The 24,512-nt window shown below is 29.1% G+C and overlaps 2 protein-coding genes across 2 annotated transcripts in view; one reads left to right on the top strand and one right to left on the bottom strand.

Moving 5' to 3' along the window:
• The window catches only part of LOC129983612 (glutamine synthetase 2 cytoplasmic-like), a 57,356-nt gene extending 54,824 nt beyond the window's left edge, over positions 1–2,532 (bottom strand). The window contains exon 1 of the mRNA XM_056093140.1: positions 2,388–2,532. The gene's annotated coding sequence lies outside the window, so the exon portion shown is untranslated. The remainder of the gene's footprint in view (positions 1–2,387) is intronic.
• An 18,312-nt stretch (positions 2,533–20,844) lies between these two features.
• LOC129984620 (uncharacterized) lies at positions 20,845–23,788 on the top strand. The gene is made up of 2 exons (XM_056094543.1): positions 20,845–21,305; positions 23,585–23,788. The coding sequence occupies exons 1-2, from the start codon at positions 20,911–20,913 to the stop codon at positions 23,658–23,660; spliced, it is 471 nt and encodes a 156-aa protein (XP_055950518.1). The 5' UTR covers positions 20,845–20,910; the 3' UTR covers positions 23,661–23,788.
• Positions 23,789–24,512: the final 724 nt, after the last annotated feature.

The following is a 24,512-nucleotide window of genomic DNA, read 5'->3' as shown; positions in this document are numbered from 1 at the left end:
CAGAGTGTCTAACGTTCAGATATTCGGTTGACAAATAATCATACTCTTAATGATCGTTGCAGGAAAAAATGAGTCAATTTTTGCGCAAAATTTCAAATTATATTTGCTCATATTCACTTCAGTATTATTTAAGGAGCTACCACGAACAGTTTCTTTTTAAGACAATATTATTTTCAAAAAGGGAAATATATTGCAACATTTTTACTCCGTTTTAGCACAGCTAAGATTCTGTATTTCTAAATATGACTGCTACGTTGATGCTTTTAGAGCATTTTTTTTTATTTTCAGGTTACTGGATGTATTTCTTTCAGCACTGATGATTTTTAGAAGAAAACAGATTTTTTTTTCTAAATTATAATTTATTTTAAAATAAATATTTTTTTCGTTTATATTGAAATTTACCAAATGCGTATAGCACGAATATTCTAAAAAAAAAAAAAAACCCTCTCATCCAAATCTAAATGATAAGCTCAATAAATAGGAAGCGCATCATAAGAGGCAGCAGTTTGTCCTATGCGAAATGGGCTCTATTATGATGCACACCCTTTATCATGTCTTTTGAACTGAGTTGAAAGACTACCACGAATCTAAATATTGAATACATAAGCTTATCAGAATCATTTTAATAATGGTCTTACTTACCCTTTAAAGGAGCAATTTTGAATAGATATAATTTCATATCAATGATATTGTAAAATTGCCAGACTTTAAATTTGTGCTACTTTAATTGTCTTACATATACTCTGTTTGCTATGCGAATGAATCTTTCTACTTTGGACATTTTTTATGACATCACGAAATTATGAAAAATATAAATGATTGATTCATTTATTTTCTAAATTTCACGAGATCGTAATGTCACTTTTTTGTCTTGTACATACACAGATATTAAGCAGGGTCCTTCTTTAGCTTTCAACAATGGAAAAAATTCACGCGATTAAATGTTTGATGAAGCAATGAAAACGATTTAAATTTCAAGGTAATAATGTAATCTATTGTTGAAAATTAGGCAAAAATATTTAATTGATAAAAAATTTTAAAAAAACTTGCGTGACTTTTAAATTAATATCATTAAAAAGGCAATTTTTACATCTAGAAATGGTATAAAATTTATTATTGTGCAATTGTATTTTCGGTAATTAACGCGGGGAAACAGCGATTTTTAATTAGAATTTTAAGTAATTGAAAAAAAAAAATTCTTCGAGTTGCTTTTGCCCATCTTTTAAGCTATAATATATGTGCAAATATAGTAGCTATAGGCCAAACGGTTTAGCCTGTTGAATGCCAATCCACAGACACACATATAAATACAGACAGACACACATTCATCTTTATTAGTAGTAGAAATCGGTATAATCAGAATTTAAGGAATGCATAAGAATTATAAATAATTATTTTTATAATAATTTAAATCACAGAAATTAGAGTTTAACAAGTCAAATAACAAAAAGAATTGTTTCATAAACTTACTTAATGTAGCTTAGTGAGCGAATTTCTTTCTTAGTGTAGAATTTCTCTTCTATAAAGTTACAACTGCTATTTTTTTTATTAAATTTACGTGCATGCTTTACAGAAAATTCTTTGGTAATAGCATTATAATATAATTTTTTTTTACTAGCTTCAGATGCAATCAACAAAATGACTAAAAAAGAACATTCAAATAATTTTTTATCATTCCAATTTATAAAAGATCCTTCGAAAGATGAGACGTCAATTGATTAGACTAATATAATTTGTAGAATAGTAAGGAATTTTAAAGTGGTCAATACAAATTATATTTATTTTAATATCATTACCCTGGAAAGCAAACTCAACAACAAACTTTGGTTTCATTAAATAAATAAATTCTATTAATATTATCTTGCAAAATCGCTTTTCAGACTTTGCAACATTTGAGGGAAGTCTTCTTCGATTGATTTTTGAATATTAATCAAAAATTATATTTTTAAAAGGACTCTCCTATTCGACATAAATTACAAATCTTTTCCTAAACTTCCTTATGGGATTTTCAATAAAAACTAGATACATGTAGTAGGCACAAACTATTGCAAACACAGAGAGACTCAAAGCACCTAAACTTGCCTTGAATTGATGGATAGGAAATATCCACAAATCGTTTAATATTATTCGTTTGTATGTATATTCGGAAAGATGGAAGGTATTTTTCTTTGCATAATCAGTCAATGGTATAGGACCATCAGAAATACGAGACCTCCCCAGCATCCTCTGTCAGGTCCTGGTCCTCTATTACTACATTGCAAATTAAAATTGTGCATGAGATTTAAAAGAGAGAGAAAGAGATATTTCTTCTAAATCTGTGCATTTCCTCTTATTCTTGAATAGGTGAAGAGATTGCGAGATGAAAAGGATGGAAAAAGGAGACTCACCTCGGGGCGGAGAGAGTAGAGATGGTTGGTGCACCAGTCCGGGGGATGGAAAGGAAGTTGATCTGCGAAATCAGCCGCTTTAATCGTCCTAATCACCCATAAGCTTCCTCCACCCCATTCAAATGACCTTCGCCTCCTTTGGGAACGAATCAGCCACCGGTTGGCAGCTTATCTCAACGAGATTTCAGTCATCCCTCGTTCAATATGATAACGCAGGAAAAAAAGTAAGGATTCTTTGTTTGGAAAGGCATTTGTGAAAATACCTAGAAAAATTTATTTTGTTTTTTTAATAACAAATTTGCTTTCAACTCCAGAGTATAATAAATCCATTTGCAGAAGATCATCCTCTTCGTGTATAATATGAAGATTCTTCTTCTGGGAATTGTCATTCACTGAATAGTATAGCATTCAGTTAAGCCAATAAAAAGGAAGAGATACCATTCAATGGAAACTTGAATCATTTTGAATTCTATAATAATATTTTATAGTTCTTCATTTTAAAATGCTTTAATATTTTATCAATTTGAGTTATATAATAAATTTTATTAATTTTCAGTAGATACTTTCAGGATCCCCTCAAAATAGTTTATATTAACAGCCATTATATTGTTTATGCATTCAATGAAAGTTTAGAAAATTTTCATTTTTAAAGATTAATTTTACCTGGTTAAAATATGGCATTGTGATGACTTGGAAAAAAAATTATTTGGGAATGTTCTAAAAGGTGATGCAGAAAGCTTGAACATTCCATACACATAAAATGATAGAAAAATATAATTCCTTCCTTTGCTTATTTAAAACTATATACATCAAAAATTGATTCTATTTAGAACGGAAAATGAGGAGGAAATTAAGGAAATTATATATATAAGTTTTCCTTTCTAGTTTATGGTCCAAAAATTTGTTCCTAAACCGTTAGAGATAGGCACATACTTCTATTTGGTAAAATGCTCTAAATGCTGAAAATTATATTTAGTAGCGGTTGAAGCCATAAATGAATCTTTGAAAAAATTATGCTTCTTAAATGTTTATATTATCTCTAGGTATTATCACACATGTTTAGCAGATTATTTTTTATTCATCAATATTTTTAACTACTGCAACTAAAACTGACCGAGTTATAAAGCTTTGACCATCACTATTTTCGATTATTTTAGACCATTTAAATGCTTTCCTTGAGGAATATCCATCAATCAACATATATTTCTTCCTCTTATCGACCGCTTATTGGAAAAAATCAGAACATTACCTTTTTAAAGATTGAATTTATGCAATTAAAAAATAATTAATTTTAAAAACGTGGAAATAATAAATTTATTATGCGTGTTTGTGACGCATGAGCTTTAACATTTGTACATTTCAAATTTTGCTTGCAAATAATGCAGAATTAAGTATGGTTTTATTGAAAGTTTCGTAACAGTTGATTAAATAATTAATTTCCAAGTTAGATAAAAATCATGAAGATAATATCCTTCCGAGAAACATTTAGTTTTTCAGCCAGTTTCTTAATAATAATAAAACTACATTTACAAATTGCTTTAGGAAATTATTACAATTATTGAAACCCTTTATGAATTACAAAATTGTTTTTTTTGAACAAATATAAATGATGTGATTCGGGTACTCAAAACAATACATTCAGTATCAAAAGCAATGTAACCATATCCGCAAGACAATAATCGCTGCTAATAAAGATGAATGTGTGTGCATGCATGCGTGTGTGTATGTATATGTGTAAGCACTTTACAGGCCGGGTCATTTGAACTATACATACCAAATTTGGCACATGTATACCTTGGGGGGGGGGTAGAAATGTGCACCTGGGAGCGACTTTTAAAAAAAAATAATTAAAATTTTAATCAATTAAAAATTAAGCTGAATATTGTCCTTTTTCCACGATAGTTCCAAAAATATTTTTTTGCACAAAAATAAATTTTACACCGTTTTAAAATATTAAAAATTGTCTTCTTAATCGATTATTTTGAAACGCATGCACATTTTCTTGCTAAATTTTGATAATGTTTAAACAAATATTTTTTTCCTCATTTTTAAAAATAGATTACAGTTTTGCCCTGTAATTCAAACTGTTTTGATTGTTACATAAAGTGTTTTCAAGTGTGATTTTCTTCCATTGTTGAAAATTGAAGAAGAATTCTGTTTAATATCAGTTAGTTTATAAATGAAATTAACAAGTGACGTTACAATATCGCACCATTTGAAACCGATATTTACGTTTTTTTAAGCGCTGGAAAGTGCGCGTGGTCGAGGCAGCCAGTGTCTGCAAGGGGCTCATGAAGAAGAAGAGAAGAAGATTTAAGTTTTTTAAAGCACTATGATATTATGGAACTGTCTCCATTAGAAAAATCTCACGTGTACAATAAAAAGAACCTAACTTAGACAATTAAAATAACACCGCTTTAATGTCAGACAATTTGATAGGATCATGAATATGAAATTATAAAAAATGAGTTATCTGAAATCAAATATAATCAATATTCCTAACTAATCGCCAGACGCGACCATCTACAAGAAAAAAATAAATGCTAATAATTTGTCAATGTTGTCATACGATTTTTAATTTTATTGTTGAGAATTTCTGTTTTGAATAGTTCACCAACAGATTTCTTTTTCTTTGAGAATAATCTTAGAATGTTCCAAATGCACTCTTGGGGAAAACTAAAAAATTCGTGCATTTGAAATCTGGCGATCGTTATGGATGAATAACAAACCCATCCCATCTGATGCATGGAAGCCAAAAGTTACCTACATTGCCGCTGAAAGGAGTTGATACCACATCATGCTAGGATTCCTTGAGTACGAATTCCGTTAGGACTTTTTTCAGAATATTGGTAATAAATTCCAGTAAGTAATAAAATGTTTTTAATTAACTTTGTAGTAAGTTGGAATACATTTCGGACATTCAATCGATTATGTAGAATGCATGGTCTTACTTATTAGTTATGTGACATGGCTGCCCAAATATTTAAGGAAATAAATTCCCTTGTGCACATGTGGTCTCGTACCATGTTTCCAAGATAGAGAACTGTTAATGTTAAACACATTTCAACATGTAAATGTAGAGTTGTTTGTGGTCACGCCATCATCGATCCATTTTAACATCCAACATTCATACACGCAATACATCACATTGCAAATTCTACCTAATTCGTTTCCCACACTTATCTTCACAGATTAACATTTTGCCACACACCATATTATCCATATATATTTTTTTTCTTTTTTATTAGCTATAAAAGTTATTACTCTTGAATGTACGACAGCGAAATTAAGAAATATTGAACTTAGCCAAACACGTGCAGAATCAAATTAGCCAGACACATTATTCCATGTTTTTCATAGAATGGCCAGGAAGGGATACTTGTTCTTATTTTCCTAACTCCTTATAATATGCCATCCTGAAAAATGGAAAATTATTATTCCTCCCTCCCTTGCCTCTCCATCACTATATTTGAGTGGATCAGTTCATATAATTCTTTTGATTGGGACAACCTAGCCAGAATTTCAGTGTTCTATTTTGTGACAAAAAAATGCTTTTTATGCAATTTTCTGGAAGACGAAATCAATCGTAAAATCGTGATTTTCTACAAAATATTCATATTGGCAATAGGAGTAAAATACGTCATCAAATGAACAGATTGCTCAACAGTGAATGAGAGAGAGAGACAGCACAAACTATTGGATAAAACACTATTCAACTTTCTTTCTTTCCAATTTAAATATCTCGTCCTTTTCACAATTAAAACTCTTAAGTGTCATCTCTTAATGAGCAGTAAATCTATGCTTCCTACTTCAGAAATATTTTAGATAATATATTTGGTATTTTAAAAGTACCAGGTCTTTTACGAATTGCATCCTTCTCTAAAATGTAGATAAATGTATTATATCAAACACTGAAAGCGAATGACAAGTAATCATGTAAAATGCTATTCATATTTTCTCACATGCTTTCTAAAAAAGATTGGTAAGTCCTCCTTTAATGCGCCGTCACAAAGACTAATGACTATATCTTACATAAAGTTAACTTGCTTCTAAAATCCCCTGATAAGAAAGGGCAAAATTGGCCCTTTCCTGCTTAACTCTTAAAATTTTTCATTTGACAGATAATCGATTTTCACGTTTGAACAGTTCAGCTTCTTCTACCTATATGTAACTCCAAATCTAAAAATCAAAGCAATACTAAAATCAAAGCTGTTTTCCAGTAAAACTGAATCTTTATCAATCTTTGGAAGAATAAAATACAACTTTCATAAATGAATTCAGTGCTTTCTCACTTTTCCATTTTACAAGAAAAAATTTATGCCATATTGTTGTAATGAATGGCAAACCGTGTTATGATATCCTCCGTTATGCCCATAGGCGTCGCATAGACATTATTTTTATTTCAAGCAGTATTTTTATTTCAAGCAATACTGTGTATTTTTTAAACTAATTTTAACATGAAATGTATACAAGATGTTATGTTAATGGACTGATAAATTCCAAGGGTTGTTAGTAGAGGAGCAAAAATTACACTGGGACGGGAGTCTCAAACCACGTTAAGAATATGAAAATCATGAAAAACGCAGGTTCCGATGTCATGCTGAAACGACAAAAATCATCATAATGATTACAAAAAAGTTATTTGATAATTATTATAAGAGTTGTTCGAAGTGGCGTGTCGCTGATATCATTGCAAAATCTATATCGATGTAAAAGAGATTTTTGGACGTGTCCAAAGATATTAAGTATGCCTTTGATTTTTGCTGAAACGATTGCATACCGCGCTATGAGATTCTCCGTTGTGTTTATAGGTGTCGCATAAACGAGTGATTTAAGGTGACCCTACAGGAAAAAGTCAAAAGTGGAGGCCACGGAATGGTTTCCTCGCGTCCAGTCTTCCTCTTTTGATACGTAATATCGAATGATTAGCCATCTCAAGGAAAAAAATATGAAGAGGAGCCATCATGTATGAATACCACGCACGCTGCACTGCGGCTGCCAGGTTTACAACATTTCCAGGTATACGTGCAGCAAAAAAGAGAGGGAGAGAGATACGTTGCTCCATTCAGGAGTTCAGGTAACAACTACGACCCTTAGAGATGTGATAATCATCGACAATTCTTGCCCGAATGTTGACGCTAAATCATCATTGAGATTTCCACGATGCATTACTATAGGAAATATTTATCGCTCATGTGTACATTGTGTGTGTTGATAATGCCTTCTAACACAGGGTCTGATGCGTTTTTTTGAGATTTTTCAACCTGGCTCACCTTGTTCTATTACAATTTTTGTTCTCCTTGATGCCTACGAACAACCTTCTGAGTTTGTATGTCCAGTAATAGAATATTAATCTTGTATAATGCGATTGAATTAGAATACAGTATTGCTAATATATTTTGAAACGGATATTTAAAAGATTATGTTTCGCTTTAAATTTTATTTTTCTATTGACAATAGGAAATTAACTATTACTAACAGCGTGACTTATGCAAGACTCGTTATCAAAAGTAGTTAATATTCCTTGCTAATATCAATGTCGAATTTGATTGTTGCTATTTTTTGACAGACAAACAAAAATGTTATGACGCATCTTCGATAACCAAAATTGATAAAAGAAAATGCAATTTTATTCAATAGGAAATCGATTCGCAGTTCATCAAAAATAATCTAAATATTGATACATTATGAATGTAGAGATAAAACCTGCTGTTATGATTTGGTAAACAGTCGGATCGAATGCAAAGCAAAATGTCAATACTTATCGAAGATATGTGTCATTATCTTCTTTTAAAACCGTATGAAGATATCAAAATGAATACAAATTACGAATAATGCATAAAGTAATTTCCAACAGATGATTAACTTTTATTTTAAACCTTTAATACAAGAAGCTTTATTTTTATGCCTTACTAAGCAATACAAAAATGTCGTAGCACTTTTAAAATCTTTGCAATAAAAGAAACTGTGTTATCAATGCAAAATATGAAAATATCATTTTCCTCTCTGTATTTTTAATAAGGATATTTTATTAAAATTTCAAAACAAAATATCTAATGTTAAAGTAACCAGAAGAAGTGGTCTCCCAAAAACTTTCTCGCATACTTTCAAATAAATTTGCCATGCCAAAGAGGCGCCTTGCATGATATTCACGTACAATATTTTCGAAATATTTTGACTTGAATTTGACATTTTTATTGAATCCATCGTGACATCTTTGGGGAGTTTTTTAGAGATTAATCTCTGGCATCCTGTTTATAATATCCGAAAACCGAATTTGTGTTTTAGATAAGTTTTCCTCAACCGACTTAAACAAAAATTTAAATCAAAACTGCACTTATAGTCACAAAATCACGTACCAAATTTGATATATTTAACTCACTGTGTTTTCGAATTATGACGTTTACATGTTTCTGAAAGTACAGAGAGACAAATAATCAACTCGTTGTTGGATGTGGCTCAATATTTGGTAGGTTCTATACTACGAATATTAAATATTATACCGAATCTTATCTATCTAGCTCTCTTCATTTTGTATTTATCGTGTTAACAAACGAATTTCCTCTGAATAGACTTTATTCAAAGTTTGATAGAAATCTTTAAATTTGGTGTAAAGACCGCGTTCCAAATTTCCTTCTAACTCAAAGTGTTTTTGAGTTATTTTTGTGAGGGACAAAACGGACTTTTCGAAAATGTGTTTTTCGAAGGTCTTCGAAGGGGAGGTCTTAAACGGAGATTCGACAATATCTCGAGTTCGAATTTTTTTTAATGATTACTATATTTTCTTTACACTAAGTATACGGGAAAGTAAATAAATAAATAAATAAAAAAATAATAAAAAAAACCTTTATATTAAATCAAGTTGGTTTTAATTATTTGAATTGAAAATGAAAAAACCGTAAATAAACAAATTCATTTTTAAATTACTTCACATTTAACTCATCGGTTTTATGACAACATTCATTCAATTCCATTCAGGAGTTTTACCATGTTTTAGAAATCGTAATATATTATAAATATCTTTTTTTTCTTTTAGAAACACTTGCACTATAGCAAAATCAATATCTATGCAAGACGTGTTTCAAAAGAAAAATGCAATATATCAGCGCCGGATTTAGATCCGATGAGGCTCTAAGCGTTTTGAGATATGGGGCCCTTTATAAGTCTACTTAAGTAGTAAATTTAGTTATATATGACACGTGCTTACTTAGATAATTTTTGACACTCCTTTAGTATAGCTTGAATAACTTGTATGCAAATCCGGCACTTTGTGAGATATACTTTTATCTAAGCCTACTTAGAAATAGATAACTTCGAATGTTTAAAAATATAATTAATAAAATTATTCGAAGAAATTGACAGATTTTATAAGTAAAGCTGGCAAAAGGTTTTTAATTCAGTTTCAGTTTAATTTAATTCATTCCTTCCAGGATACTTTAATAATCATCAGTCAGTTAAAAGGAAAAGGATTTCATAGAGGAAAATTTGGGGAGAACGGTGAAGTTATTTCATAAATATTTCAGATATCTACTCTGTGAATATTGATTAAAAAACAACACAATTTCATACTAAAAATTAACTAAATTAATTTGAAAACTAAATTTTACAAAGAATGTATATATTCAATAAAGCTCACAGAAGACACTGGCGGTTTCTTGGCAGATGCATAAAAAAATTCTTGGAAGAATATGATACTCTCCAATCTGCGATTATCTATCGACTACTTCACTTTCAAGATGTTTTCTTCCTTTCCCTTTTTTGTCATCATTTTTAATCAGGGGATGAAACACGGTACTTTGTGCGACAGCAAAGACTTTAACTGTTTTTGAAGATATGTCCTCATGTAAAATATCTGAAATTCAGCTTTCTCTTGGATTGCTTTTAAACATCAAACCGGATCCGAAAGATTATGAACAATATGTTGTATTTATCTCTTAACATTTTCAATTTACAAATATTTCATCAATAAACCCTTCCATGATTATGAAAAAGTTAGAGGCATTAGTTTACTCTTGGGTTTCAAGTATCACGGGGGAAAAAGGTGAAAGATATTGATGTTTTTAATAAATATTTTAAATAAGTAGTTTACTCTTTCTAGAATCTCTCATCATATTTTTAACTGGAGAGAAAAGCTTTTATATAACATAGAGATGGTGAATTCCAAAATACTTCAAGAAAATATCCAGATTTTGAGTGATCTCATTTCGCACAAACACATGCTTTAGAGTTTTATGAATTACCTTCCAAATGAATCCATATTTATTCAAATGAGAAAGGAAAATGAAGATTAGAGCTTAAAAATATTTACTGTATGATTTTTACTAAATGATATTCTAATTCCTTTGTTTTTCACTTTTATTTTCTCTTGTATGAAATATAGAAAAACTAATGAAATCATTAAAAAAAAAATCGAATTCGAAATTTTGAAGAATGTTCATGTCTTAGACCTCCCTGAGTTTGAAACCTCATTTTTAGAATAATGTTTGTTCGTCTATTTGTCTACGAGCATGTTTACTCGAAAATGCTTTGATCTAGGCGGATGAAATTTGGTATATGGACTTTAGACTAAATTTGCAGATGTTTATCAAATTTTAAAAAAAATTACCCTTTTAAGGAAGTCAATCTGGCCAAGAAAGCTCGATAGCTTCAAAACGTAAAGAGCTAGATAAATGAAATTTATTACACAGATTTACTAAAATATAGATTCTTATCGAATTTTGAACCATATCTGCCATAAAGTAGGCCATCTGTCTATTTGTACTTTCGCATGTATGTAAAACGCAATAACTCATAAAAGCAATGACTTAAATAAATGAAATTTGGCATGTGACCTTGTGACTATAACTGTAGATCCGTGTCAAATTTTGGTCACAATAGGTTCAAAATTCAATTTCGCACAATAAATTCATTAAAAAATGTTGAATTCCTACCAAAGATCTATATTTCGTAACTAATATTCGTCAATACCATGCCAATAGCAACAATTTTATATGGAAGTAAAGGGATAAGATCTTAATTGGAAAGTATGCAAGAAAGTATTAAGGTGACTACTTCCGATGCTTTTATTCCATTATCTTCACAACTGTAGCAATTTTAAGCAAATTTATTAGTCTCTTATTGAAATGTAAGAACAAAAAGTTAAAAATATTGATTTTTATCGCAAATGAATTGAAATGCTATAAAAATGTATTATTGAACTCTATACCACGTTTGACACTTTTTACAAAATGTACTAATAGGACACTGATTGCATTACTGAATGACTGTACGAGGACTTGATTGTACGTAGATGATGTCAAGCAGACACATGTAGGCCTAGAGTCGATATCTGCAGGAAAGTTCTAACGCGAAACTCATAAATAATATGTGACGTACAGTCTCATAGAGTCACTTATTCGAACCAGTTTTTATAACTATATTTTTAAAGTACGTCACAAAATCGGAAATTAAAGCGAATCTATGCGTAAAGCAAGAGACTTTTTTTTTAATTCAAAACTGCTAGACTTACTGGAAAAAAACTCATTCTAGAAAAATATAAATGCCATCAAAAACATAACGTAAAAAAAACCAAGTCTCGCACCTCAGTTCTTCTATCGTAAAAAGTTGTGAGATTCATGTATTACCAAGTCGGTCCATTTATTCAGTCCCTACTTAAGGGTCCTTCTGTCTTAAGTTATTACGTAATTAGCTAACCTAACAACATCTTATAGTGACCATATCAATATTGAAAATCTTTTATGGTTTAAATAAATAGATTGACTTGGCAATCGCACTAAACGATCTAATTTAATATAATATGTTAATGTAATCTAATTTAATGAAAGATACATTGTGGTTTCATGTGATGTGGATGTGAAGATTTTCAATATTGATATGGTCACTATAAGATGTTGTTAGGTTAGCTAATTACGTAATAACTTAAGACAGAAGGACCCTTAAGTAGGGACTGAATGAATTGACCGACTTGGTATTACATGGATCTCACAACTTTTTTCGACAGAACTGAGTAGCGAGACTTGGTTTTTTTTTACAAGTTATGTTTTTGATGGCATCTCCTTTCTTTTTGTAGATAGTCCTTTTCTTATTTTTGTATGTAGACTTCCTCTTTTTCTTTTCCGGTACTACTTGTTGAGCTTCAGCTACAGTTTTTCTCAAAGCCCACTCCCTGTCTCTATGGGTTTTTCTCGTAAACTTTGATGTTACAATTTTTGACAAGTCTGGACGGTAAATGCTTCTTAGTCTGTTGTATTCACAAATTATGGATTCCTGCGCTTTAATACTTCCAAAGTCGATATTAATTAGATGTAAGTCCTCCAGACTTGTAACTCTCGAAAGTGCCACATAAGCTTGACCGGATGTGAATACTGCAGAACCGATATCTATCAGTGCATTATTTAGACTTAGGCCCAGACTTTTGTGTATAGTTATAGCATAGGCTGTACATATGCAGTACATATGCAGTAAGCATTGCAGTATTTAATTGTTGACACATGTTTTTTGTAGGTAATAAACAAACGGTATCATCAGGAAGTTTCGAGAGGTGTTCAATTATTTTAATTAATCTGTTTTCATTTGAATTGGATTTGAGAGTTAATAATGTAGTCGAGAGTAAGTCGCGGTCTTTGTGGAGTCACACCTAATCTTATTCTATTTAGCATTTCAACTAAGTCAGAATCATTGAGTTGTGGCATGTTAATTGTAAGTTCATCGTATATGAATAGTTCAATCCACAGATTCGGTACACTGAGGGAACCTAACAACTTGTTAGTTTAAGCAGTGGATAGTTTTTCAAAAGGTGACTTTTCTCTTACCGGCGAAAGCTGTAAGAGATCTCCGAAAACTACACGATGTTTTTTTCCAAACCACCCATTCTGATCGTCGCTTGTGTCGAATATTTCACATAAGCGTAAATGAATATATGTTAAAGTAACATTGGATATCATCGACACTTCGTCTATGATAAACAACGCTACTTCTTTCAAATATGATCTCAGAACTTGGAGCACTTCATCAGAAAGTGGCTTGTACTTCGGTGTTTGCTTGTGTTCTACAGGCAGCTGCAAATAGTCTATGTTTAGTCAATCCATTCACATTGAATGCAGTTATTCCTGTTGGAGCACTAACTGCCAATTTTTTGTTTAAATACGTCTTAACCCAAACTTTCAGAGTTTTTATTAAAAAGCTCTTTCCAGTGCCACCAGTTTCACTTACAAAACAGCATAAAACGTCAGCGTTATTATCAGTTGTGTCCATTTTATTTGTGATCATATCGAAGACTTTTTTGATCGGCATTAAGTTTTGCGATCATACTTTGAAGATCAGTTTGCTTTCCTTCTACCAGATTGATTCTCTGAAAGTCACCCATTGCGTTTGCAGCTTCCACAGCTTCAAATTGAATTATTTCAAATTAGATATTGTTACAAACCTGTAATTTTGCTTCCCAGCGCAAATAGTGTCATCATAAAAAAAACCGTTTAACAATGATCTGTATTGGATGCTGTCGGATGCCGAGCCAGTGATCCCAGAGCTTGGTGACAAACTTGGTGACCATTTGGCGACTTGGCGACGAATTTGCCGACAAAATGGATAATACTCGAAACTTCGAGAAATTTATCCATCCATCCATTATTACACGCATATTTTAGTTTTTCCTTGATTTATACACTAAACACTAATTGTATTCTAAATTTGAAGCTTCTATGGCTGCTAGAAGTGCCTTAGAATTCTGATGATCGGTCAGTCAGTCAGTGACAAAATTCACAAACTTTGACTAGTTATAATTCTTAAACTACTGGTTTAAATTTAATGAAATTTGAAATATACAGTGTTTATATAATGCCTGCTTGGTTACTGAAAATTCAGGCCTCTAGTTTTATCCACAACGAAGTTATATGTAGTCGAAAATGGCCTGAACTGCTTCGAGAAAAGGATGGTACGGCCGTGCCGCTTGTTTTTGCTCGACTTGGCCCCCAGATACGAGTTAATTTTATTCTCAATAATAATAACAACAACCTTTTTTTCTCTTCCTTCAATGTCTTTCGCAATCATGACCATTAAAGAATTAAAACATTTATTAATCGGCATTGTTATTGTTGTTGTCCCAATATGTATAAAGTAAAAATGGTATGCTGAATTGTAAATGGAATATTATTAAATTCACCAAATTTAATTTTTCTCTCGGAAATTTAACTTGATGAATTATGTAACTATGCTATGCACATTTCTTGTTACGTCTAATAACATTTTATCTATCTATACTTATATAAAGCTCAATGTTGGGATGACAGCCTTTGTTGCTAAACATCCCTAAATCCCCCTCATTCAAACAAACAAACAAAAGCTCAATGTGTATGTGTGTGTGTTGGCGCTCTACAGGCCAGACCATTTGACCTACAGTTACCAAATTTGGTACATGTATACCTTAGAGGTCGGGAATATGCACCTGGGGTCCCTTTTTTGAATTTGTAATTAGAATTTTAATTATTAATTAAAAATTAACTTTCCCGCCAAAAATCTTCCGTTTTCCCCAACTCCAAATGAGTAAGGCTTCAGTTTTTTTTTTCCCAACAGTAATGAGGCTAGGGTTAACATTTTTCGGCCCATTATTTCAAACGATTCTGTTTATTTTCTTAATGTTTTATATATTTAAAATTAAACATTGTTAATTAATCGATCTTTTAGATTCATTCTGAAGTACTTTTGAATTAAAATAACACAGAATAAAGGAAATTAAAAATGTCTAATCTGTATAGCGTTACCCCAATTGGCGTAGAAAAATTCACGCATTTGCGTTACCATAACTGGCGTTGAAAATTCACGCATGCGCATTGTGTTCTGATTGTTGACAATATTATCAACGGATGATTCTTGATTTAAATTATTTTTAAGTTAGTTGCATGCTTTTGTAATTAAATTGTATTTATGTTAGTTATATATTTTTTGCATATGCTTATAGCTTTAAGTACATCGTTTTTTTTAAAGTAGTTTTTTAAACCTGTTATCGATTGATTATTTTAAACGATTCATTTTATTTTCTTAGTGTTTGATGCATTTAAAACATTATTAATTAATCGATCTGTTCATGATGAATCTGAGAAAATTTTGTTGACAAATTCTTGAGATATTACATAAACTAAGAAAGATATTCTTTAGTGCCCATAAAGTTTAAACGCTCAGTGACTCTGTTATCAATAATCATATTATAAAAAATGCTTTGTTTCAGTAAAAAATATTATTATATTAATTGCAGATTAATTCTTTCCACTTTTATTTAAAGCATAAATTCTACGAGAGCTAACAGAAAATTAGAGAGATACATATTACGTTATGACTGAAGGCCTTTATCATATTGTGAGTGAATTATATGACTATCAAAATTTGAAGTTTTAAAATATTTTGATGAAGAATCTATTAAAGTAGGAATTGCGTAAAATATTTAATTATTAAAATCTAAACGAACATTAAGATTGGCGAACCGGCTGGTCGCCAAAGGCGGCTAGTAATTAATATTATTCTCTATAGCATTGAACTCTATACGAAATCTAAATCGTTGCAGTCATGTAGAACAAAATAGCACAAATATATGACATAAGCCAAAAACAAAAAGTTTAATACGTAATAAATGTGTATAGTTTTCTTTTATTACGGAAGTGTAAACCATATATTACCATTCAGTGTATTTTTATCACACATTCAATCAGAAAAAAAAATTTAAAAAAAAATAAAAGGAAGTAAGTACGAATTCTTTTTTATCCAAACTGAAACGAATAAAGTAAGATGACTTGTTCTGGAATGGAACATAAATGCTTTGCCGCTTTATGACGTTAATTGCCTGCTTTCTGTTTCTCGTTTATCAGAAGCAGAAGCAGCAGCAAAAGATTACTAACGTCATTTTGCTTTTGCATGATTTTTTTTTCATTCCCTTGATTATGAATGTTCGGGATGGAAATCGATAGTAATGAGTGTGACGTCAACAACGAATGTGGTGGTATGTATCCTGTCCGCTATGGCGATCAAAATATTTCGTACGAGGAAATACAAATGGAATTATTTTAAATGAGTTTCCCATGTTTCTTCCTTCCTAAACCTAGCAAAAAAATTAGTTGGTAATAATTCAATTTATTAATTGCAACAGTTATAGAGTTTATAGTTATAGATGAAAAATTAAAAATAAATAATTATTTGAGAGATGCACTGTCTTTAGTACTTACTAGTTGTCTTTGGGAAACCAGCCGAGTCGCTGGGAATATTGACTATATTTAATTCCAATTAAATCATTTACATTTATTTTCATATCTATAATCATCAGGCACTAAAGCCATGTTATTTTAATTGTCCTACATATGTTCTGTTCATTGAGTATATGAACCTTTCTAATGGAGACCTATCATATGACATCATAGCTCTTTCAACCCTTTGCACTCAGAAAAATAATTCAGTGCATAATTATTCCTGAAATAAAAGGATTTGTTTATTGCTCCGAAAAATAAAAATATGTAATGGTTTCATGTTGATTTTCTCCGATAAATTAATTTACACCTTCATACCACTCAGTGTGTATTTTTACATTCTAGTACATATTCTATAGAGAACGTATAGTAATGGATAAAACAATTCGAACTCGAGATTTTAACGCATTTCCACGTTTTAGACCTTCCTGAGTTCGAAAAACATATTTTTGAAAAATGTCCATCTGTCTGTGATAAAGATAATTCAAAAACACTTTGAGCTAGATAGATAAAAGTCGGTATACGGTCTTAACACCAAATGTATAGATTTCAGTCAAAATCCGCTCAGAGAAAACCTTCTCTCGAGCTGTTCAAATATCTAACAATATTTTACGCATCTAGCTACAAAACGAAGAAAGCTAAATGTATAAAATTCATTACCAAGAATTAACATCTATAACCTATACACTTGGCGAATTGCGAGTCAAATCTAATAGGGGGTTTTCATCTGTCGGCCTGTTCTTTTAGAAACATGCAAACACGATAGCTCAAAAACGGAATTATTTGGATACATGACATTTGGTATTGGATTTTGTAACTACAAGTGTAGTTTTAGAGCCAATTTTTGTTTCAATCGAGTGGGGAAAACGCATCAAAAACATAAATTAAATTTTCCGATGTTATTAACCGTTTACCAAGGATTAATCGCCAAATGACTCACCAAGGAAAACACTGTAGAATCAGTAAAAATGCTAAATTTATGTCAAAGGTAAATATTTCACAACTATTAGGCGCCAATGTTACCCAAGACGCTCTCAGGATAACACTTTAATTCTGAAAAAATTTTGGGGCTACAACTCCCGCTGATTTAAATATATATATATATATATATATATATATATATATATATATATATATATATATATATATATATCAAAATAGTGCGTTGTCTTAAATGGTACTTGAGCGAAGGTATCCAAAAGCAAAGGGTTAAAAATGTAATTGTCGTCCGGTTCATCCATTTTCTAACTTTCGTGATATTGCAACTTCTTTTTTTTATTCATCTTGTAAACTGCATAGACAATCAACAGAATCTTTCTTTTATAGCTTTGAACAGTGGAAGAAAATCACACGATTCAACGTTTGATGAAACAAATGAATTTCAAAGCAACAATGTAATCTACTGTTGAAAATTAAGCAAAAAAGAATCTGAAAAAATTGCCAAAATTCAATTTTATATTAGTATAGCTGTCAAATAAGTATCATTACAAAGACCATTTTTAAATTTTAAGATGATGAAAAAATCCTTTTTATTCTGTAATATTTCCAGAGTTTATAGTGGAGAAATTTCAACATCTCTTAATTTTTAATTAATTAAAATTCTAATTATTTTTTTTTAAATTCTCTCCGAGAAGTACATATTTCTGCTCCAAAGTTTATATGTACCAAGTTTGGTAACTTTGGTCTCGTCTGTAGAGATCCAACACACACATTCATCATACAGTATTTTTAGTAGAAGTAAATATTATTGCTTAAAATATAATATTACAAAAAATTATCAGATTTAGAGTCTATTCTTTTTTAAGTAAACCAAGAAAAACAGAAATAAAAATGAATAAACAAATATAAACTCTAAGCTACTATATCATGAGCAGAAAATTAACAAAAAAGAGATTAAATGTAAGAACAGATTATAAAATATATGATCAATCAGTAATAAAGGATTAACCATCTAAATTAGACAAATCAAGATTAGGCAAAATACTTTTTTTTAAATTAAAGGCAGATGATTAATAAGAATAATTTTTTACTTATTTTTTTTATTTTTGAAATTACAAGCCTCCTTTGACGACTAGTTGTTGTTTCACCATATTAATAGCATTTGTTTTATCATATAAATTTAGTTTGACGAACTTGCAATGAATGCAGTCATGTTTCGAATGCACATTAAAATTTATTTATTTCAAGCTGCACCGTGTTTAAATTACAATTAAAATTTCGTACTTAAAGTAATTGATCCAAAAGTTTAAGAAAAATGTATTAAAGTAGAAAATATATTTATTCGTTTTTTTAATGAAATACCAAATCTTGATTTCTTATTTTACACAGTAGGAAATATCTTACAGTTTAAATGATTTTTTTCGTTCGATTACTAATTTAAAATTCTTAAAAAATCTACAAGGAGAAGTCAGTCAAACTTCTCAGATGTTTACTTACAAATCATTTTCAGAGATTTTTAACGTATATAATATGTAAAAATGTTTTACTTTTGTATAGTTATTTTAGCAATTGCATACTAATCTGGCATGCCACCAAGAATGAAATAATCTAAATAATTTAAATATCTGCTCTATTAATTGCTACTTCTCTATTGAAATATTTTTTTTAATCGGTGAAATATGATGATGACATATCATATTAAAGTTTTACAAAGTAATTTAGATGGTACCGTCTTATGTACATCCTAAGAATATTACTTGCAAAGCGCCGTTGGTTATCGTAAACGTTTAATCGTTGAAAGAATCTAAAAATGGAAGCAGAATTTTTTATAACAATGAAACAAGGAATAATCAAAATTAGGAATTCTATATATAAAGAACTGCTAATTCAGTATTTTGAAAAATGTCACTAAAACTTTCGAGGCTATCAATCCAACACGGTATTGAAAGTTAAAATATTTTGAAAAAAAAATGAAAGTACGAAAAATTTATTTCATGCATGTTTTAATTTTGAATAATCGGTAAAATTTTCTATTATGTTTAATTGAGGCAAGTGGATTGAAAAAACATGATAAATGGATTTCGCATACAGAGGTTTCTTCGCATGGCATTATAAAATATGGGCAAGTAATTTTCAGAAATATATTGTCACTTGTTTAAAAAAAAAAAAAATCTTTTTCCGCTGCTACCACAGAAAAAGAATTCAAATATATATAATTTTGAAATATTTCTGTTCAAAGAAAATATTCTAGAGGGAGATTTTAGAAAACGGCCATATTGTTTTATGTCTAAATGTTAAATGCAGGTTTTAATTTTTTTTCTAATTTAATTCATTAGTGTGTAACATTTTTCCTTTCTTTTTTAAATCTGCGTAAATTTAATTTTTCATTTTTTTTTTTTTTTTTACTAATTTAACTTTATAATGAAATAATCACAAGACCTAGAATTCATAAAAATGTCTCCAAAACTTATTATTTAAATATGTAATGAGGTTCCACAATCAAATAAAGTATGAAAAATAATTTTTTTCGGAATATAAATATTGATTGAAAAGGAGAACCGATAATAGTTATAAAATTGACGATATTAATTCGTTTCATTTGTGGCTATAATTTTGTAGCAAACGAAAAAAAATATTATTTACAAGCTTGGTTATTACAGATTAATGGGCCCGCACCTGATTTCAGGCACGAGCCCAGTAATTTAATTCAGTAATCGATACAAATAAGATAATTCGTTGGAAATTCTAAAATGCAAAGAAATTTAATCAATATATCAAGTGATTAATCTACATTATCTATACAATAAATAAATTTTTTCACAAATGCATTTTATTATCTTTCTTTTTCAAAATATTTTAATTATTTCGTGAAATATTCTGATGCGCCAGTACAATAAATTTCTAAAAAATGTAATTCATTAGAATTGCTCCCAAAATTTAGAAAAATAAGAAAAAAGCTGAAAAAATTGTATTCCTTCAACTAAAATTCCTGAAAATATTTTTCCCGAAATTTTGTTAAATTACGAAACAATTTGGAGAGCGGCAGACTCGATTCACATCACTTCAGCTTTGTATCGTGGCTTTGCTTTCGCTATGAACAAAACAAATCACTTCAGAAAACAGAAACAGAAAGAATCACAAATTTATGTGTCGTATACAAGCTTTTATAAAACCTCTAGAAATTCAATATAATTCACCCCATCTAATATTCGAAAATATTTTGTTTTCCATTTTTCGTTAAATAGTAACAACCACAAAGAAGTTCCTTTTCTTTGCAATGGCAACAGCTGTAGATTGTTTACATTTTTAGAAAGAGGCTTTTAAAGAGTGAAGATTTTGTGATATAAGTGAAAATCATGAGGTTGAACAGTTTAATTGTTCGAAATATTTTGGCTCTTGTGAATAAGAGAAATTATGTATCTCATGCCTGTAATTTCGTAAAACCCATTATACTACAAAAAAGACCTGACAAGATTCAATACAGTAAATTCACTAAAATAAATTCAAGGTACTGCTCACATACCGCGTATGAACATACACCAGAATCTTCAAAAACATCTGGACAAATTGGAAAAATTACGCCCAAACTGTTTTTAGCTTTCACTTGTAAAGTATGTAAAACTCGAGTTGAAAAACATATCTCTAAAATAGCATACACAAAAGGTGTTGTTATTGTACGATGTGACGGTTGCGAAGAAAATCATCTAATTGCAGACAATCTAGGATGGTTCCCAAATTTAAAGGCAATGAAGTAAAAAGAAAATCTTTATTTGACATAGCATAGTAGTTGTTTTGATTCTTAAATCTTTATTGTTTCATTTACTAGTTACTTTTGATATTATTATTTCCTTGTTTATTGTGATTTTATTTTCTGATTTAGTTTTATGGGTTTTTTTTTTATATTATTATTATTTAAATTAATCGCAAGTCGCCTCAAATGTGAAATTTATTTTAGCAAGAGGTCTACATTACAAAATTGCTTCCTCTTCTAACAAAATTTTTGAGTAAAAATATGATACAGTCACTACAGTTGAATTTGGGCAATTTCTTGTTTATTATGGTAATCCTCATGTGTTACGGAAGAAAGCTTTTGGTAGTTTGGCGGGATTTTGACAAGAAAACATACTCTCTTCTTAAGTCTCGAAGAAAATTCTTCATGGTATCTGAAATATTGTGTAGTTATGAAGTAATTTAGAATAATCAATATAAATGTAAGTTTTATAATCAACAATCACACTGAAAATTTTGAAATGTAGAATAATTATTAAAATTAAAAGAAGAATTAAGAATTAAAAAATTTCACAGAATATCATACTAATAAGGCAAATAAACCTCTTGTAATTATTTTAAAAAATGAAATATATAATAAATTTATGACAGAACAAAATTAAATTATTTTACTGTCAAGCTAAAATTTGTGTGCCAAAATGATCAAAAAAGAAAACTTTTGATTTAAAAAATTTAACATTTTCATTCCTCTTCTTGAAAGATATCTTGTGGATTTTCAAACTAAACACCTAATGGACATTTTGTAAAGAAATTTAATTATGGGTTTAAAAATCTTAATATTAGAGACGGAACTTACTTGAGAAATAAACTTCTGAAGTATGCTTAAAATTACAAATTAAAAGCAATAACATTATTAAGTAATACAAAAATATAATACTTAACATTACCAAATATTAAATATAAAAGATCATATATTTAAATTAATTCTTTTAAGTATGAGGATTATGACCCCCCCCCTTCCAATTATTTAAATTAAAATGTGTCATAATTGAAATAAAACTTTTTTAGTTTATATAAACATGAAAGTAAAAAAAATAACAATTTAATCTCAGTATATCAAATTGCATAAATTATTAATATTTTATGTCTATATGATGTTTTTCATATTCAGTTTGTTTTATAGACATATGATACTGTTGTTATGATGATTTTTATATAATATCTTTTACATTGTCTGCTATCATAAATTCCTTTGAATTTTGAAAAATTTAGATGCAAAACATTTAAGAACTCTAAATAGACACATTTTAAATCATTAAGGATATAAAATATTGAAGCAGTTCTGAGAATGTAAATCTACAGTGAAATATTGTTAAACACTGTTACCTTTATAATGATCATATTAAGTTACTCAAAATTTTCTATTCTCTTAATAAGCTATAATGAATGCTAACTCAAATAGACTCAAATAAAATGCTAACTCAAATAAAAAAATATGAGTCACTTTATAATTATGTGGAATTTAAGTCCTGTACATAATCTAAATAAAACTAATATATTCAACAGCTTTTAATTTTAAACAGAAGTAATCAATACTCTATGCAAATAAAATGTTGTTCCAAACATAATTTACTTCATTAATAATATAATTTTGTAACTAACAATGCATTAGAACCTGTATTATGTGGGTAACATGTACTTTATTTATTAGTGATGTAGTCACATATAGCTTTTCATATGTCAACATGAATTGTCATTGACTACAGTATAGAACTAACTTTTTTTAATCAATGCAATCATTGTTTCCAAATGAATTTTATATATACTAGTAGCATCGTAATTTAGAATAGCCTATAATTAATTATGAGATATCTGACAATCATGAGAAAATTAAGATGTTCAAATTACAAAATAGAAATATATATATATATAATGTTTGTTTGTTTTTAATTTTTTTTTTCTGTTCACATATCAATACTTGAAAAAATCTGAAAGCAATCTATCTTCTTACTATGTGTATCTACCTATCTTCTACTTGTGTTACTGCAAAGTCTTATTCTTAGATATGATATAAATTCACATTTAAAAAAAAAATGCTTTGTAATTTTCATTTTTTTTTTTTTTTTTTCAATACATGGCTTATTTCAGTGTCTTTTCTTATTTTTTGATTTCATTTTTAAAGCAGATAATCAGGTAATAAAATGTTGGAGTTATTGAACAAAATTTTATTCACCAATTTCATTTATATATATATATATATATATATTGTAAACTGATATATATATGCTTGTTTTGTTTCAGAAATATAGAAGACTTTATGGAAGCACAAGGTGAAAAAGTAATGAAAACTATAGAAGACAGTAAGGAAAAAGAGTAGTTTCAGACTTTTCAGATTTTTATTGTATGAAGTTTGTCTAGTTTCTTGTATATGACTGTTGTATATGGTATACGACTGTTTTGTACAAAAATCAACATGTAAATAATAATAAAAACAATTGTAACTACTTTAAATTTCAGTTAAAAAAATATAAACAAAATCAAATTTCTTTTTATGCTGCAATTTATTAATAAGTAAATGACTTATTTTTAAACTATTTTATTTATATATATTCCAGTAAAGTAATTATAATTCATTAAAAAATCAATTGTAATTTAACAAATAAAAAAAAATCACTTTGCTCAAAGTTTATATTTTTCTATAATGAATGCGATATTTAAAACTCATAATTTCAAAGAATTCCGATATACTTTTCTGATTACACATGTAAAAAATTTTATAAAAATTGAGAGGACTAACCTTTTTAATCCCTATAAAAAAACATATAGATATTAATGAAAATCTTAATTTCCATTTTCATTTATTTTAAAATATATAGTTGTTTTATTTCTTAATCACAGTATGCTAAGAGTTTTAAAAATATAAAAGGAATTTGAAGTGTTTAACAAAAACCTTAATAAACTTCACAAGTGAAAAATTAAATATCATAATCAAAATTTTCACAACTAGAATTTTTAAAAATATTAATTTTTCTTTGTGCATTCTTTTTAATAATTCTGTAACAACAGTGAAAAATCACCAATTCATTCAACTAACATTAACAGACTTATAAAAAATTATCAAATTTTCTATTTTTCTTTTCAAGAGGACTGTCTCTTTAATACAATAGTGTATATTTTGAAAAGAATTTTAGTTATTAGCAGGGTAAAAAAATATATTCCATGACATAAA

This window comes from Argiope bruennichi, chromosome 9 (assembly GCF_947563725.1).
Source record: "Argiope bruennichi chromosome 9, qqArgBrue1.1, whole genome shotgun sequence".
In the NCBI taxonomy this organism is placed as follows: Eukaryota; Metazoa; Arthropoda; class Arachnida; order Araneae; family Araneidae; genus Argiope; species Argiope bruennichi.
This window is presented reverse-complemented; position numbering and strand designations above follow the sequence as displayed.

Excerpts from the sequence above, each read along its gene's own strand:
- LOC129984620 (XM_056094543.1), top strand. The coding sequence starts at position 20,911 with ATGAGGTTGAACAGTTTAATTGTTCGAAATATTTTGGCTCTTGTGAAT. Across the intron at positions 21,306-23,584 it reads CCAAATTTAAAGGCAATGAA|AAATATAGAAGACTTTATGG; the intron begins GTAAAAAGAAAA and ends GTTTTGTTTCAG.